Genomic DNA, 18792 nt, shown 5'->3' on the forward strand with positions numbered 1-18792 from the left:
GATAGAGGGAGAGAGAGAGAGGGAGAGAGAGGGAGAAAGAAAGAGAGAGAGAGAGAGAGAGAGAGAGAGAGAGAGAGAGAGAGAGAGAGAGAAAATGGGAGTTTGCTCAGGAGCACAGTACCTCCTACCACTGGGCAGGACTTCTGTAGTTTTGAGCCCCTGCTGCCTACACTGTCACATCCTGAACATTTCCTGCTACCTGGGCCTGACCTGGACAGTCTACCCCGTGGCTGTCACTTATTCCCACAGTCCACAAGATTCTGGCAGGAACCCCTCCCCACATTACCACCTGTTTGGTGCTACCTCAAATTCTGGCCTTATGATTGCTTAGTTTTCAAAGAAAGCACAGGGTCAAGGGTGCTCTGTGTGACACAGTTTCATTTGTTCTTTTAGACAACTTTCGGCTTTATGGGTGAGGAAACAGGAACCGTGACCCAGTTACTATAAGCCATAGTTAGGATGTGAGCCTAGGCCTATGGTTACCCAAGGCTGCCCATTGGTTAGGAGACAGCCAAGCAGGTGTGAGGGATGCTAGACAACTGGGCAAGCAAACAGGAACCTCCCCCAAGCAAGAGCAGAGGGAGTAACCACAGGGACAGACCAAGCAAGGAAAAAAGAGAAAACAACTTCAAGGCCAGGTGCAGTGACACACTACTTTAATCCCAGCACTCAGGAGGCAGAGGCAGGTGAATCTCTGCACTCAAGGTCAGCCTGGTCTACACAGTGGGTTCTAGGCAGCCAGGACTACACACATGAAGACAAACCAAAACAAAAAAAACAAAGAAAGGAGTTGAACAGAATCAAGGGGTTCAATAAGGCGACTGCCACATGCCATTGCTGATTGTGAAGTAACTAAATCAGAGCCACAGAGCCCACAGGTGGGGTCATGCCAGGTGATTCAAGCTGGGACATGGCTGAAGATGCTAAGGTGTGTTGACAAAGGGACAAGGCATTGGGTTTGAGGACAGCTGTGTTCAAGGACCCTGACAGACCCGAAGACTAATAAGTAGGGAGTAAGCCCAGAAGAGGCACGGATAGGCTACAAGAAGGAAGGATGAGCCTCATGAAATGCAGGCAGTGTGCATTGCTGACCCTTCGCTGGCCTTGCCAGCCCTTCTCAAGGGCAGAGGCTACCTGCAGGGTGTTCCTTATTTTACCTGGGCTCTTCTGCATCCTGATGACCCTATGGGACTGACCTTAAAAAGGCAGGCAAGTGAGCATGGCTGTGCCAGGTCCAGTATGTCCTCCCAAAGTCCAGCCAGCCACCAGATGGCAGCTGTGGACATGACATAAAGCTTTCCACATCAGAGAATGCTACTTAGTGAGGTTGCCCACTCCTTGTCAGGGGACCAGGAATTGCTTCACTGTTTGACACATGCTGTTTTCAAGGCAGGCATAAGAAAGAGCTTTAAAATAAAAACTAAAATAGGAAAAGACCACCTTGCCAAGACCCAGACGAGCTCTGGTCTCCCATGACATGTGACCTTGTCTACCTCCAGCCATGGGGGAGGTCCTCTGAGACATCATCTGAGGCCTCCTCTACCATCCGCTAGCTGCCCATAGCTCTACACACTCTCTGTTCCCTGACCCCATGCGTCTGGCATTGCCAAGTGGGGTGGGAGGATGGAAAAAGGAATGTTTAGGCCCAGGCAGGTGGAACCTGTGGTCCAAGGACCATGTACATCTCATAATAGCTATGAATTCAGCCTGATGCATTTGTAAATGACAACAAATGTCCAGTGTCAGAAGGTTGGACACTTCTGGTTATGTCATGACCTACCTACCCAGGTATAGATGTTAGTCCAGTATCAGTATAACCTCCATAGGTCGTAAGTTGGCTGATCCCAGTCTGAGGGTATCTGGCAATTGGATACACAGAGGGGTCAAGGGACTGAGAAATGTGTGGATCCTGGCTAGACAGCCATGTGCCACGGGGGTAAGGTGGCCTAGCAGCATTCGTCACCCAACAAAGAAGGCAAAGAGAACTCAATGTAAAAGCAACAGTAATGTAGTAAGTGCAAGCCAAGCACTGTGGCAAACACCCGTAATCCCAACGCTTGTGAAGAAGGCAGAGGGGTCAAAGGATACAAGTCTTCGTGACTGAAGGTAGGTGAAGCGAACAGGTGTCGCAGTGCAGTCGGGAAGCTGAAGTCAGAAAATGGCTGAGTCTCAAAACCAGGTTCCAGAGAAGAGCAGGTGCTTCTCCAAGAAGAGATGCCATGAGTGGCAGCCAGGAGCTGCCCCTCAGCCTGAGTGTGACAGCAGGTTACAGGTGGGTCTGTAACCTCGCAGGGGAATGACACAGGGCTCCCTATGGCCAAGAGTCCATGGGGAAAGGTAAAATAAAAAATGAAGCTGTGGGATTGCCACAGAGCAGGGTGGGTCAGGCAGCCTCAGACAGGGGAGCAGGACACAAGGATGGCTTGTACCATGAACAGTATATGAGGATAACAGTTGGATGCCTTTCTTCCTTAGAGGCAGTATTTGTCATCTGATTAAAAAAAAAGGCAAAGAGAACTGAATTTCAAACCAAAAACAAAACAATAACAAACCATGATTGTTGCTCCAAGCCTGGTGGATTGGCAGACACCTGGAATCCTAGCACTCACGAGGTGAAAGCAAAAAGAACCATGAGTTCAAAGCTAGCCTGTAACATATAGTAGGTTTGGGGCCAGCCTGAACTATACAGTGAAATCCCACCTAAAAAAATAAAAAAAGTAAAATAAAGAAAGACAGGCATAGTAGCCATGAAGCCAGGCCCTTGCAGGAGGACAGAGGGAGAGAAGCATGGTCATTTGAACTGGGGTCAATGAGAGGCAGAACAAAGGAAATTCCACCAGGTGGACCAAGCTCATGCCAGGAAGCAGGACAGTGGCAGGACCTGGGTTCCCTCCAGGTGAGCAAGCCCAGCAGGCCTCACCAGGAAGGTAGGCTGGCTTATCGAGGGTTACTAGATTGTGTGTACTCAAATACAGCATACTGTAACTTCCATATCCCTCAGGTACATCCAGGAGAAGACAACAGCTTCGCAGCAGACACTGAGAGAAGAGACATTTGCCTTCTTTACCTTTGATTTGAAGAGAATGAACAGTCTAAAGACTAGCAATGTCTGACTCCCCAGAGAGAAGCTGGAGGCAGAGCCAGAGAATCTAGTCAGCTGTGTTCATCAGGCAAGGAAGGAAGAGTGTGTGGGTCCAGCTCCCTGGGTCTCTTCTCTCGAAACCCAGAACTGAGAACTGAGGGGAAGGAGAAGGTTGCTCTCCAGAGAGCTTGGAACAAACTCAGAGTGACCATTCCCTGCACAGTCCTATACAGTGTCTGTCATTGTTCCTATGAACTGAAATCTTCCCCAGAGGCTCATATTTTGAATGCTCTGCTGGGGAGCTTCTAGGAGGCGGGACCTGGCTAGCAGAAGTAGGTCACCAGGGAAGAGCCTTGGAAGGTTCCACCTGCTCCTGGTTCTATCCTATCTCTGTTTCCCTGATAACCACAAGTGAAGGTCTGCTGCTGTGTGTCACCATGGACTGAGGCAGCTCACTGGACGACTTCCCTGCCATATTCAACAGAAATCCCTCTGAAACCATGAGCCAGAATAAGTCTCCTCCCTCAAGTCATTCTGTCAGGCAGCATGCCACTAAGATAAGCGGCGAGTTCTATCAGCAGCAACAGCACACTTGTGAGACTCCAGAACCCAGAGTCCAAACTCCAACACATCGGGCGCTTTGGTAAATGTGGACCACAACAGAATTGCCAAACTATAATTCTTCCAACAAAATCAAGTGGAATGCACACCATAATTTCATAAACGAGGAAGATTAAAACTACACATGATAAAAAGGTCCTAAATTTACAGTAAATGGGATGGAATTCCCTCAGGTAGAATACACAGGGCTTCAAAAGAACTGTTGCCTTAATTTCAAGCAGGTTGTCTTGTCTGTAGTCTGACATAAAACCCTTCTGCTTGTGGAGAGCCTCTCACCCTGTCTCATCCATTCTCACCCAACTGGAGGGTCCAGACATCCCCCTTCCCTCAACACTTCGTCTTCCTCAGGGAAGAGACACTGCCTGAGCCTCTGCTCAGGCCACGGCCAGCTTTTTCCCAATGGTCCTTCTGATCAGGGATCTGTTAGGTTGCAATTTCCTCCCAGATAAAACCTTCCATCCTGCAGGGAAGCTCCTTTAACTCAGGAAGTTAACCCAAAGGCTTTAGGATGTCCCTGAAACTGAGCAGATACACTAGGCCCCTCCCTTTCAAGTCTATCTAAGCAGTAAGGACAGTAGGAGGCGCTCTCAGACCAACTGGGCTGCCTACTAGAGCCTCAGACCAGACAAGCTGTCTGGAAGAGGCACAGACCAGCTGAGCCACTTGGAAAGGACACCCTCCAACTTGTTGAGATGCCTGCAGCCTGGGCAGTGTGTTCCAGGGCTCTAGCTTTTGCGAGCCCACACCCATGCTGGGGTGGGCTTTGGTGACGCAGCTGTCTTTGAGTCATTTCTGCTCCAGTAAGTAACCCCAATAAAACTCATTGGTTTATCCAGATGGACTTTAGCAGTACCCATACTTTGGTCTGTCATGGGTTCCTTGTCTGAAGTGAGATGTTTGATCATGTCTTCCCTGAAGCAGTGTCATACGACAGGGTCCCTGCTCCCCTGACCTCCCACTCCATCCAAAGCTCCATTCTCTTCCCTCTTTACAGGGGTCACTGGAGTCCAGGCTGCGCATCTCACCGTGCCCAGTGAGTTCCTCACCTATGAGTTCCCCGCATCAGGTGCAGCCCTGGGAAACAGAAGGACGGCAATGAAGGTCACTCGAAGGGTATATGGAATATTTTACCTTTCAGTGACTTCACATGAGTGTCAGAGACAGAGCTTCTAACATGTGCCACTGGGCTATCAAGAGGGAAAGTTAGTGCAAATAGCACCCAGAGTCTGGGCCTCTCACACCTGGCTGCAAAAGTCTGCACTATGACTGGCCAACACCAATTTCCTTTATGCATTCAACAAACACACTGATAGAAAATTCAGCCCCCCCACCCCCACCTCAGGTAGCAGAAAATCGATTCAGTTTTGCATTTTCAAGCACTGTGAGCTTCTGGTTTCTTGAGGTTTCACAACTGTGGCATGATATTTACGTACAACTGAAGACAAACTCCATACCAGGAAAAGTATTTCCTCATGCTCCGCTTTCACAGGGGCCAGGGGCCATGAGAGCCGCCATCCAGCAGAGCAGAGGGAATAGACACAGGTGGAGGAAGGACCATCGAGTCATGTGATGTCACTGGACCAGCTGCCTCAGTGCTTCCCAAACCTGGTCAGAACAAGTCCCCATTGCAGGCTACAGGCACATCTGTCTTCCCTAAGCTCAGCCAGGAGGTAGCCATTACTCACACCCACTTTTTAACCTGTGTTCAAACCATCAGATATAGACTTCCAGGAGAATTAGTAGGGATTGTGGAGGAGGGGTGGGCAGTGAAGATGGCTGGGCCTCTTGAGAAGGACAGTGGCTTCTACACTTTCGCCACTGAGCCTGTCCAGCTGTCCCATCCATCATTCTCCTGGCCAAAGGTCTGAGTCCCAGGTTCTGGCCAGGCTGGCGACTGCCCTTAGTGTCTCTGGCTCCTGACCATGTCCACAGCGCTTTGTTCCACCGTGCCGTGATCCCCAGGATCCCCAGGGGAGCCACACTTCCACCATGCCGTGTAGCTCAGTGTGGGTCTGCACCTTTTATGTGTTGCTCATCCCTGCAGAGATAATGGTAAAAGTGTAAGGAGGTGAGCATGGAGGGAGCTTCTCACATAACCAGAATGGCTACAGAGCTGGAAATGGGTCTTCCTTCAGTCTCTCTGGGGAGCTGGCAAGTCCAGGGCACAATTACAGAGTAGAAAAGCCCATAGGGGTAAATTTCAGGTGCTCAAGTGGACAGTTGCTTCCATGGTGTACAGAGGTGTCTGGGTGTCATGGAAGCATCAGTTGCAAGCCAGAGTCTAGTGCAACAGCTGGTTCTGACTAGAGAAGCCCGGGCAGAGTTAGTAGAGAAAATCCATGTTTCCCGTCTCCCAGCTGTTCTGATTGGCACACACTCTCTCAGAAAGTATGTCATGTCTGCTAGGACAGCCCTGGCCGAAGCCCCTGCAGCCACTGGTGATACCTCTATAGTAGTTGTTTTTCTTGTAGTTGATCCAAGGTTGCTTGGTCTCATGAACTTGAACAGAACATCACAGTGGGGAGAGCTTGTAGCAGAGGTAGTTCATTCACTTGTGGCAGATAGGAAGCAAAGAAAGGGACAGGAAGGGGACAAGGACAGGATTCCTCCAGGTACACTCCCAGTGACCTCCTTGGACTTGTGAAATAAATCCTCTTTGATCATGGGGCTGCATGGAGCCCAGCCCTTTAGCATACACTGTTAGATTTTGTTTACTTCTGTGTTCATAATGGGTGATGGGCAAGTTTTCTTGTCATGTGTTCGGTGGCTTTGGTATCATGGCTGGTTGCACAACATAAGAAGCATTTCTTCCTATTGAGGTTTTTTTTTCCCCTTGATAGGATTGGTATACATCCTTTTTAAGACCAGTGATGCCATCCAGTCTTGGGTTTTCTTTATTGTAAATCTCTGATTCCCACTCAACACTCTTTTATAAATGTTAAGATTTCTGTAGTTGGTCATGGTGACACATGCATGTTTAGACATTTTCCTGTTTCCTCTCATCTAGGTCATCCAACTACAGATATTCCTCTTTATTCCCTCAAGGTTAGTAGTAATAATTGTTAGAAATAAGACAAGAAGCAAAAGTTGGCTTGGAAAAGGCGCTGACACAAAATTAGCCATCAGGAAACAGAGTAGTGGAAGGTGTGGTCTGAGTTCTTCCTGTGATGACGTCTGGCTGCTTACAACTGTTCAGGAGATATATTGGGAAGGCTACAGGCTAAGAAGACAGCTCTATTTTTGAGTCTGGTGTTAGTGATGGCAGTCTTCTCTTCCTGTTGGTTGAGTCTCCTGTTTCGCTGCAGGTTTGTCAATATGTGTTTTTATAGCCGTAAATTTCTGAGAATTACTCCTGCTATACATCATGATATCTTTTTTATACTATGTTCTCATTTTCATCCATCTCAAAGTACTTTCTCATTTCCCCTTGTGGTGGTTTAAATGAGAATTGCCTCTATAGGCTCATATATCTAAATGCTTGGTGCCAAGTTTGTGGAACTGTTTGGGAAGGACTGGGAGATGTGGCCTTGTTGGAGGAGGTGTGTTATTATTAGGGGGTTGGCTTTGAAGTTTCAAAAGCCCATGTCATTCTCAGTTCTTTCTCTCTGTCTATCTCTGTTTCTCTCTCTCTCTCTCTCTCTCTCTCTCTCTCTCTCTCTCTCTCTCTCTCTCTCTCTCTGCCTTATGCCTGTGGATCAGATTTAAGCTCTTAGCTACTGCTCCAGTGCCATGCCTGCCTGCTGTCAAACCTCCCTGCAAGGAGGGTCATGGACTCTAAACCCCTGAAGCCATAAGCTCCTGATAAACTGTTTCTTCTATAGGTTGCTTTAGTCATGGTGTCTTATCACAATGATATGCCAGTAACTAAGACAGAAGTTGGTACAAGGAGTGGCCATGCTATTTTTGAAGGAATATGGGATGCCTTGGTACTTTGGAAAAGGAAAGCAGTTAAACACTGTAAGCAGGGTGTGATGGGCCATCCTAGTGGGGCTTGGAAGACAGTAGTGCTGAGAGCTATGTAGACTATGGAGGCCCAGCTCAAGTGGTTTCAGAGGGGAATAATATTAGCAACAGGGCTAAAGACCATCCTTGTGATATTTTGGCAAAGAGCTGCTTTTGCCTTGTCTTAAAAATCTTCCTGAGGCTACGTTGGAGAGTTTGGGACTAATTATGCTGACAGTTGAAATTGCAAGACAGCTTAATACTGATTCTGCTGCACGACTATCAGTGATAACTCTTGAGAAGACCTAAAACAAAAACAGGCAAGCAGGTCAAAAACAAATATAAAACGTACAGCTTGAGGAGAAAAGGAGAAGTGGGAAGCTGAATGTTGGAGCCAAGGCTTGTGCTGAGAGGAGAGGAGTTAGGGCGAGGCTTGACCTGAAATGGAATGAAGGGAGGGGGACCTGGGGCAAGGCCTGCCAAACAAACTTCCACCTGTAAAAAGAAAAGACCTCAGGAATTATCTGGTTCTTAAAAAAGACACCATGACCAAAGCAACAACAAATAGAAGCTTCTCCTAGTCTAACTTAAGGAGAAGGGCAGGCTTCATCCGAGGCACGCAACCATCTTTGCAGCACTGGCCATTTGACTCTTAGCTCTAGATCCTAGGGTCAGGAAGGATACAGGTGTTAAGGATACAGGTTGTGGTTAAGGAAAGTCACTGAGGACAGCTGGGTGTGGGAGGAGCCCTGCATGAAAGCGTGGAGGGGCCGGTGCAGGAAGCCGCGGAGGTGGAGCCTGGGTCACACTGCAGACGTTAGAGGTGATAGAGATGTGCGATATTGGCCAAGGACAGCTGCTGCACAGAGGGAGTGGGACCAGCCAGAGAGAGAGAGAGAGAGAGAGAGAGAGAGAGAGAGAGAGAGGGAGAGAGAGAGAGAGAGAGAGAGAGAGAGAGAGAGAGAGAGAGAGAGGTTGCAGGCAGCAAGCTGGAAGGGCAGAGGCACCTACAGGATTTGGAGTTTGCCATGTTGGGTTTTGGTTCAGCTCTTCCTCACTATGTGCCCTATTGGAACAATAATGCATACTCTGTGGAAATATGTAATTTTTTTTTACACGGTGTTACAATTAAAAGATTGCCTTGAGTCTCAGAAGAGGCTTTGGACTTCAGACTTTTTTTTTTTTTTTTTTTTTTGTTTATTCGAGACATGGCTTCTCTGTGTAGCCCCAGCTGTCCTGGAACTCACTCTGTAGACCAGGCTGGCCTCGAACTCAGAAATCCGCCTGCCTCTGCCTCCCAAGTACTAGGATTAAAGGTGTGAGCCACCACTGCCTGGCTGGACTTCAGACTTTTAAACAGTGTTCAGATTGTTAAAAACTACTGAGATGTTTGAAGTTGGAGTGAATGCTTTTTGCACTATGATGGGGCTACAAACCTATGGGGGCCAGGGACTGGAATGTGGTGGTTTGAATAAGAATGGCTTCACAGGCTCAGCAGCTGATGACACATAGCTGAGTACCTTCCATCCCGGAACACACAAGGTGAATCTTCAAGGTATCATCTGAACTCTACATGCACACAGTGGCACTCACGCACCTACATATACACCATACACACATACACGCACACAGGCATGTGCAAACATACACCCGCAAATAAATAAATTAATAACTGTAAAAGGCTAACTTAGTAAATACTGTAGAAAATGAAGCTCTTGGAGTCATTCACTCACAGTGCTTCTGTGAGCCTCAGGCTCCCCCTCTCTGACAGCAGGACTGAGCCCAACACCATCTTTCGCCACAGTTGCTTCCCACAGGCAATCACAGAGACCATGGGTCCTCAGGGCTCAGCACAGCCTGGTAGTTCCCTGTGGAAAGACTACACTTCCCAGATTCCCTTGCAGACTATAGAAGTCATTTCCACTCCTATAAGGGGCTTTTCTCCTGGAGACATTTTGGCCTTCTGCACACGTGGGTAACAAAAGTGCCCCCTAGCAGTGAATAAACATGGTTCTACCCAGGCTCAGACCAAGCCACTGCCAAGTGGTGTCAGCCGCCACTGTCTCTCCAGCTGCTTTGATAATCTAACGTGACTCATGAATGAGCCGGGCTCCAAGAGCCTCCTCCTCTGCTGGGCTGAATCTGTACATATGCATGCGTGAAAGAAAACTCCTGCAGGTGGCTCCCTAGACCTGTGCATCCCAGAAAAATAACAGCCTCGGGCTAGAGCAATGGCTCAGAAGTTAAGAGCACTTCTGTTTTCAGAAGACCCAAGTTCAGTTCCCATCACCTACATAAAGGCTTGCAATTGTCCATAGCTCCTGTCTCAGAACATCTGGTACCTTCTTCTGGATGCTGAGAGAAACACACACACACACACACACACACACACACACACACACAATGGTCTGCTCAAAATACTAATACCAATAAAATAAATCTTAAGATAACAGCCTAATCACAGACAACAGGCTATGAATCCATGGTACCTCCATACAATGAAAAAACATGTTGTAAAAACAAAGGCAATGCTTTTATGTACTAACAGGGGACACGTTTAGGATAAATAGCTAAACAGAAAAGGCAGTGAGGTGTTGAATTTTAAATGAGTACCTACTTGGGCTTAGGATCAGGAGTCAAACATGGGTTTCATTCATAGACTTTCGGAACTATTGGCTTATAGATCATGAAGACTGCTTGGACCATCAAAGTTGGTGTCCGGCCTGGCCAAGGCAGCAGCTCTGGAAAACTCTCCTCACTCCCCACAATTTGACCACTGGGGAAAACAACCAGTCTGAGGCACAGTACACCATTCTGGAACCCCCAGCCTACTCCACTGCTTCTGGGTTTGGATCACCCAATATATGAAGCATAACCATTCTGATTTTTTTTAAAAGGCACACACAGTGCCTGGCACTCCAAACATGCCAACCCCCAGGACTGCCAGCCACAAACACCTTGGCTGAATAGTTTCCTCACTGTAGACGGTGCACCCAAGCAGGTGGGAAGGGGACACACAGACGTTAGGCCTTCTGAATTGGGCCACACTACCTTGGATTTCTTGGTCATGACTGTTCCCAAGTGTTTTTGTTTCTCAGTCCTCTAGACTACTGTGACACCACTCACACCCCACCTCCTTGTGCTGAACCATCACTACCTGACTGAGTTTTCATCACACGAATAGCCTTGGCCTTGGCCAGCTCCAGAACGGTGATCCACTGCTGCCGGTCCACCTCTGAGTTGGCCTTGAGGTGGTAGGTCCTTGCCCCGTTGCATAACAAGATTCCACAAGAGTCCTCTGTTTCAAAGTGTGCGGAGGCCAGGTTGATGGTTCCACGGCAGGTGTGGGCCATTTCACCCTGGTTTCTGTGGGATTCAAGAGAAGGTATGAGGTCAGGATCCCAGATGCAATAGTGCCAGACCAGAGAAACTCTCTAGGTAAATCCTCATCTTATTCCTGGAGAACTGGCCAGGGATCCCCAGTGGGAGAGACCCCCTGGGATCCCCAGTGGGAGACAATGTCTTATTGCAATGGACCGTATTGTCTACCATGGGGAGGGGTAAGAGGCTGTGCTTTGCCATCTCTGCTCTGGTCTGAACCCTTGAGGACACTAGGAAGTAGAGAAGAGCCCAACAGTCAAATGGGCTGCAGCTTCATGTCAGGCTCTCTCCACTAAATCTTGGAAGCCAAGAGAAAGATGTTTCTACTAGAGCAGAGATTAGAGGCCCAGAACTCAAAGGGAGGACCCAGGTAGCTTCTGCTTTGAGGTAATCTGGGAATGGTATCATCCTTGAGACTGTCCTTCTGTTCCACCAAGACAGCCAGAGAACAAGGACACACCTATCATCGTCTCTCAAGGCAATGACAGGGCTAACATGATGCTACTCATGAGAAAGGGACAACCCCTTCACTGGTGACAAGATCATGGAGCTAACAGTATCAGGGGTGACTGGAGGACATATTATTTCCAACTGGACCCCATGTCTAACTGAGACACAACCATCATGAGTGGATTTACCTCACTCATTCCCTTAGGCACTTGAAGGAAATCCAGAACCCCATAAGAACCCCAGATCTTTCCACAGAGGGCTTTGTAAAGGGAAGAGCAGTTGACAAGCATCTAATCCTGCCCCGGGGGGGGGGGGGGCAGTGAATTCACTTGGTAATTTCCTGCCAGAGTGGCTGTTCTTGGCTGTCTGTCAACTTGAGCACATCTGGAATTAACCAAACCCCAAGAGGCTAGGTGCAGGAGAGATTTTTCTTAATTAAATATTTTGAAGTAAAAAGAGCATGGTTAATCTGGATCTTTTGAGGTGGGAAGATTCACCTTTAATCTGGGCCACACCTTCTGGTGACGGCCTATGTAAAGGACACACAAGAAAGAAACTCTTGCTCTTTGCCTGCTTCAGGGAGAAAATTTATTTTAGCTCCCATCAACCAAGCCCCCAAAGGCTTATAAGCTCCATCTTTCCAGCTCTGCTGCCCACAGCACTCAGAGACTCTGTTGCTGGGTAGGGGTTCTAGCCTATGCCAGCAGTTTTCCTCGCCAGATCCCATGATCCTCAGGGTCTTTTGGCATGGACACCAACCCTGCCACACAGTTCCTGGCCTCTGCTGCTCTCTCTCCCAATCTTGCATCCACCTTGCTGTCATTACCAGCAATGTCATGGATGCTCCTGGCACGCTCTCCCACCGACTCGGGATGCCTGGCTATCATGGACCACAGCTGTATCAGCTTGGGTGCTGATGCTGGGGAAACACTTTCCTAGGCAGTTGCTTCTGAGGAGCAGGGAACCTCGTCAGCTTAGGCTGTCTTTATTCAAATGAATTTAGACCCATGAGATGGAGTTTTGTCCCCAAGACACCCTCCCTATTGTCCCAGTACAGCACTGGAGGAGTCTCGAGATTCCAGTCTTTAACAAGCACCAGCATGAATGCTCTCCTGTCCAGAAATTTCTTCTGACAAACAAATTAGCCAATTATGTTGAAATCTTCCACTCAGGTTCCTAAGAGATGGACAGAATAAAAAACCAGATTCTTGGCCAAAAAAAAAAAAAGTAGCTCTTAGCCCAATCCAGATAGAATCTTTGTTCTTTGAAAGCTCCATCCACATTTCTCTCTGTGCTCTTATCTTCTAAGCTCCACCAGAATTTCCCATCAGCCTCTGCTTGTGGCACTCGGTGGCTTTTCTAGACCAAAGATCCAAGGTCTTCCACACTCCCCCTATTAAACAGTCCCAAAGGCCTGAAAGCCACATGGTCAGGTTTGCCACAGCAGCAGTCCCACCTCCAGTACCAGCTTCCATGTTGGTGTCTTCTGTGTTGTTGTGATAAAACAACCAATGAAAACAATTTAAGGCTTGTTTTGGCTCAAAGTTAAAGGTACAGTCCAGCTAATCAGGTATAGCACCAGCTGATCATTTCACAGCCACGTCCGAGCAGAAAGCAATAAACAAATGCATGCATGCTACTTAAACAGTCAGGATTTACAAGCCTAGCGAATGATGCTGCCCACCATAATTAAGGTAATTATTTCCCACAGCAATTAACACGATTCAGATAATATCCCACAGACGTTCTCAGAGCCCTTCTCCAGGTAGGTAATCCTAGATGCTGCCAAGCAGACAGACAGCAGCCATCACAACACCCGACAACCGATCCTCTTTTATTTGTAGAATGCTTTCTCTTTCTAGATCTGGTCTGCTTTGACCACACTCAGCCCTTTGAGAAAATGATGTGGAGCAGGAGCAAGGCCTGCTCATAGATGCTGGCAGCAGAGGAAAGGTGCTCCACTCACAGACATGGCAGAGCTGGGGGTGTCTGCCACAAGCCTGGAGTCTTAGATTTCATTTTAGGTTCGAGTCTGTTCCGGTATTAAATGCTACAGTGACTAACTATCAACAGTACTCCTGCTAGGCACAAAAAGAAAAGGGACATAGACTATGCTCCTAGGGGCTGGAGAGATGGCTTATTGGTTAAGAGCACTTGACTGATCTTCCAGAGGTCCTGAGTTCAATTCCCAGCAACCACATGGTGGCTCACAACCATCTGTAATGGGATCCGATGCCCTCTTCTGGGGTGTCTGAAGGCAGCTGCAGTGTACTCATATAAATAAAACAAATAAATAAATCTTAAAAAAAAAAAAAAGGACTGTGCTCTAGGCACTAGCAAAGCTTGTAAGACCAGGAGAATTCACACGGCTTTCAGACAACTGGAAAAGTTTCAGGATCATGGTGCCTGAGAACAGGAGAGGCAAAGAAGCAGGGAAAGGCCAAAGGTGGTGCTGGAGGGAACAATAAGGAGTCTTAGACCCAAAGTCAAGACAGTAGGTCTCCTGGGCTTAATGTTAGGAAAGAGGAGGATCAATAGCTCCAGACATTCTGGGGAAGATGGAAAAGCCAGGTCACTGTGCCACGTCAGTCAGTGTTCCACTGTGGTGTGTGTGTGTGTGTGTGTGTGTGTGTGTGTGTGTGTGTGTGTACACCCCACCTACTGTATATATACTAAAAACCCAGCAGTCCATGCAGATATAAACGAAGGACTGAGGGGTAAATGGGTGAGAAGTAAGATATTTCTTATCAACAGCAGCACAGCTATAGACTGTGACTGTTAATCTTGTTCACTTGCTTGGGATCAAGTAGACACTCTTTGGTTGGCTCTAAGAGGGTACTTCCTGGAAGGATGGGGGGCTCCTCCAGAGAAAGCAGAGCCTTCCCTTGGCAGCCTAGATATAAACATGGATGTGGGAAAGATGGTCTGCTTTTGGTTTTGCCTGCCCTCCTTTACACCTTGCTGGTGAGTACATCTACTCTGTTGATACCACCCTGGCTGCCATCCTTTACTGACATCAAAACCCAGCTTCTTCAGCCTTCCAATATGAACTGAAAATCAAACAAAACAAGCAAGCCAGCAAGCAAACAAACAAACAAACAAACCCAAAAATCCCAGTGGCTCTCCCGGAACCCTCCAGGTCTTCAGCAGCAGACCCCCCCTTCCCCCCACCCTGTGGACTGAGCAGACATAGGGATCTCAGTCTCTCTAGAGTACAAACAGACATTGTTGGACTATCTAGATGAAACGGTGCAAGCTGATCTCATAAATCCCTCTTTTGTGTTATATATTTAGATTTTTTTCAGTTTTGTTCCTCTAGAGAACCCTATGAAATATATGCTGAGTTGACTAGCACATGGGCAAGAATCACTAAACACAGTGTAGAATTCTAGATTGGAAAGAAAAGACTGGACAGACTATTGAAATTCAAACAAAGCCTGCAGCTTGGATGGTAACCTTATCCCGGTGCTGTTGCCCTGGGTTTGGGTTCTGGGTGCTCCAGAACCCTCATCTCCCATGTGAGCAACTCCATTTAAACTCCTCAGTCACCAGGACAAAAACAACATGAAGGCAGAAGGGGTCTGATTGACAAGAGGAGGGGGATGGGCAGGAGTGGGTGGGGATAAGTGAGGGCAAAGGGTGAATGTGGTCAGAATACATTACACACATGATGAAATTGTCAGAGAGAATCCAACCATTGTAACTAATGTCTGCTGAGTTGCAAACCCTAGACATCTGGCTGAGGTGCTTATTGAACATATCTAAGCGGACCTGGCCACCAGGTTCTCCCAGCATCCCTCAGTCCAATGGGGTCCTCCTGGCTGCCATACCTTGTCCCCTACCCTGAACTTGCCAGCCCAAGGGGCTTAGCTGCTCTTCCCTATATAACCCAGCCATTTTGGTTACCCCTCTTCTTTGGGCACCCTGGCTGCTGCACCTGGTTCCTCTCTCCTCCCCTCCCCCCTCTCCCCATATGGCCTAGCTCAGTCTGCTCATGGGCACCCCAGACTCTCCCAGATGTCCTTCCTCTAACTGTGCTCTTCCTTTTACCTACAGCAAACCTTCTCCTCCACCACCCCTAGGACTAGTCATGTTTCCTTTCTTCTCCTTTTTATTTCTTTCCCTCTCATTTAATATATGCCAATAAAATAAATTTTTTAAAAATTTAAAATAACAGGCTGGAGAGATAGCTCAGCGGTTGAGAGCACGGACTGTTCTTCCAGAGGTACTGAGTTCAATTCCCAGCAACCACATGGTGGTTCACAACCATCTGTAATGGGATCTGATGCACTCTACTGGTGTGTGTCTGAGGACAGCGACAGTGTATTCATATAAATAAAAATAAATCTTTTTTAAAAATTAAAATAACAAGACCCTTTAGAAAAATGAAAATAGCATGGATTAGCTTTCCTAGTTACCTAGCACCCAAATAAACTGAAACTTTAGTCATAATAAATTGTTAGTTTTTAAAATCAAGGTCTTTGATTTTCCAGTTTATTTCTTATTGTACTATTTAGAAGAAATATGTGGCAGGCTATATAAATCTGGTGCCAATGGCCTTTCAGATTACCATAGCCGCCGAAATTCTGGCCTTGGAACTTAGCTCTCCTTTTCCTTCCATCTAGATGTTTCATGTTCAACCCACTCTGTGCGAGCAACAGGGTTTATTTTTATCCTATTTATTACATTTGTTTTGTTTTAGTTTCAGTGGCTTCAAACGCAGTCCCCCAAACAGCCTAAGCTGCAGGAGCGGACCTAGGTCTCAGATTGCTGGGGGGGGGGGGCACTCCTGTTCCCAGTGCTTATAAAAGGCTTTGTTTCTCCCTTTGAAATCCTGGCTGAAGTGATATCATTAGGATGTCTCATTGATAAAGGCCCCGAGTTCAATCCCAGGACCTCTATGATGGAAGGAGAGAACTGACTCCTGAAAACTGTCCTCTGACCTCCACAAGTTCCACAGAGGACACACTCACACACACACACACACACACACACACACACACACACACACACAGAGACACATACAGAGACACACACAGAGACACACACAGCAACACATACACATACAGAGAGAGAATAAATAAATATGAATATAACTTTTAAAAACCTATAGGATCATAGCTGAAAGCTGGGTGTGTTGAAACAGAACTTTGTAATCCTAGCATTTGGGAGACCGAGGCAGGAGGTTCAACCGTTCAAGGCACCATCTAGATTACATAGTAAGTTTGGACCATTTTGAACTACATGAGACTCTGTCTTTGACTGGCAAGCAAACAAACAATAAGTACATTTTTAAAAATCCTGATTGGAATATCAAAGAATGTTCCAGAGCTTCTCAAAAGCCTAGCCAGTGAAATAACGCTCAGCTCAGCCTGCTGGAGCCTGCAAGCCTGTTGAGAATTCCCCACCCTCCACTGCAGTTCCTGGAGATATCAAACAGCCCAAGGCTGTCATTCTTACCAGCCCTGGGCAGCTCCAGCGGGCTCTGTCCCACAGGCAGGCCATGGTAGGGGTGTCCAGTCTCATCAGTCAACACTCACCAAACCAGAGCTTTGCACCTCTTACCAGGAATTTGGGTTGAGGCTTTTGTTTACTATCCGATACATTCAGAGCAAACAGGGACAAAAAACAGGTGACAGAACTGCGTGTCAGGTTACAATGGCCATCACCTACTATGCACCCTTGGCTGACTTGTGGCCATCACCTACTATGCACCCTTGGCTGACTTGTGGCCATCACCTACTATGCACCCTTGGCTGACTTGTGGCCATCATCTACTATGCACCCTTGGCTGACTTGTGGCCATCACCTACTATGTACCCTTCGTTGACTCTCAGCCAAACAACCCTCAGCAGTGACCTTGCCAGGATAGCAGCTGTCAGAGTCTGTAACTGCTAATGTGGCATTTTCTATGCCACAAAGACCACCTGATGTTCATATATTACTTGCTTCCCTTGTGGTTTGACTGAATAACCAGGATAAATCTGACAGAAGAAAATTTTAAGTCATTCATTGTTTTGGAACTGTCAGTCTATCAGAGGACATCAGAGAGCAGAGCATGGTGGCCATCATCACATGATGGTGGCCAGAAGTCAGAGAAAGAACAGGGATCTAGGGACCTAGGGATCCTTTGAGGCATGCCTCTAATGACCTACTTCCTTCTGGTAAACATGACCCCAGAAGAGTATTACAGGCTGAGGAACAAGCATTCAAACACGAGTATGAGGAACGTTTTGTATTTAAACCCTAATATTCCACCCCGGTTCCTAAGGACTCGTGATCATCTCATAAGGCAAAATACATTTAATCCCTCTCCAACTGTCCCACAGTCTAAGCCAAAAATCTAAGTTCAAAGTCTCCTCTGAGCTGTGATGCTCTGTAAAATGAAAAAGGAAGTCACATACTCCCATGATAACCTGTGCAGAGAAAGCATTACCATTGCATAGAGAGAGATCAAGGTGTCAAAAACAGGACTGAGACCAAGGCAAGACCAAAACCCAGCAGGGCAAACATTGCATGGCATAAATCCACATCAAGTCCAGGGTTTTTGGTGGCTTATGTAAGCACCGTCAAGCTTGGAAAGCCCCACAAGCCTCTCTTCACTGGCTGCAGCTTTGGCTTCCACATCTTAGAGTCTCCACAGCAGCTCAGGCTTCACGCTCACAGCTTCATGAGGTGCTGTCTCAGGGATGCTTTCAGGAAACACGATCCTGCCATGTCCTGACTAGCCTCCTGTGCCTTCCCTTGAGGTTCTGGTGTGATCCATGACCCTATAAATCTTGCATTCTACATGCCTACATAACCAGGATGGATGACATAGACTCAAGCAGGTCCCTGTGGACTACCGCAGCCCCCAGCGGCCTAGGTTTGATTAACATAGGAACATACCTTTGTGACTGTATGCAGTATGTTCTGCATCTCTCAAAGCAAACAAACTAAAACCTTGATTCTCTTGACTCTGCCATAGGTTGGGTCTGGCCAACTGTTGAGATTCTCTGAAGGCATCTTTCTGATTGTTCCAGTGCAAAATGCTTACTTTCTTTTCTTCTCCTAAACAAGCAAACGTTCCTTGTCTACAATGTCAAACGTGCCCCTTTTCTGGATAAACTGAATGTGTTTCCAGCCTTTCCATTCTGCTTTCTGATTCTGATTCTCACTGTAAGCTTGGCTAAAAGCAGCTGACAATGTCCATGCCACGGCCTGAACGTTATCCTGATGACATTTTCCTCCATCAAATTAACTAGTCCCTTTAGCCTTACTCAAAGTTTCAGGGCATGCTATGAGATAAATTAGTTGCAAGAATGAAACATGAATCT

At 47.3% G+C, this 18792-nt stretch overlaps 1 protein-coding gene across 1 annotated transcript in view; it reads right to left on the minus strand.

The window, feature by feature from the left end:
• The window catches only part of Osbp2 (oxysterol binding protein 2), a 158680-nt gene that overhangs the window by 108164 nt on the left and 31724 nt on the right, over window positions 1-18792 (minus strand). Inside the window, exon 2 of the mRNA XM_028758168.1 lies at window positions 10803-11011. Within this exon, the coding sequence (XP_028614001.1) occupies window positions 10803-11011 (209 nt within the window). The remainder of the gene's footprint in view (window positions 1-10802; window positions 11012-18792) is intronic.

The sequence above is a fragment of the Grammomys surdaster genome, unplaced genomic scaffold (assembly GCF_004785775.1).
Source record: "Grammomys surdaster isolate TR1022 unplaced genomic scaffold, NIH_TR_1.0 126187, whole genome shotgun sequence".
NCBI classification, from domain to species: Eukaryota; Metazoa; Chordata; class Mammalia; order Rodentia; family Muridae; genus Grammomys; species Grammomys surdaster.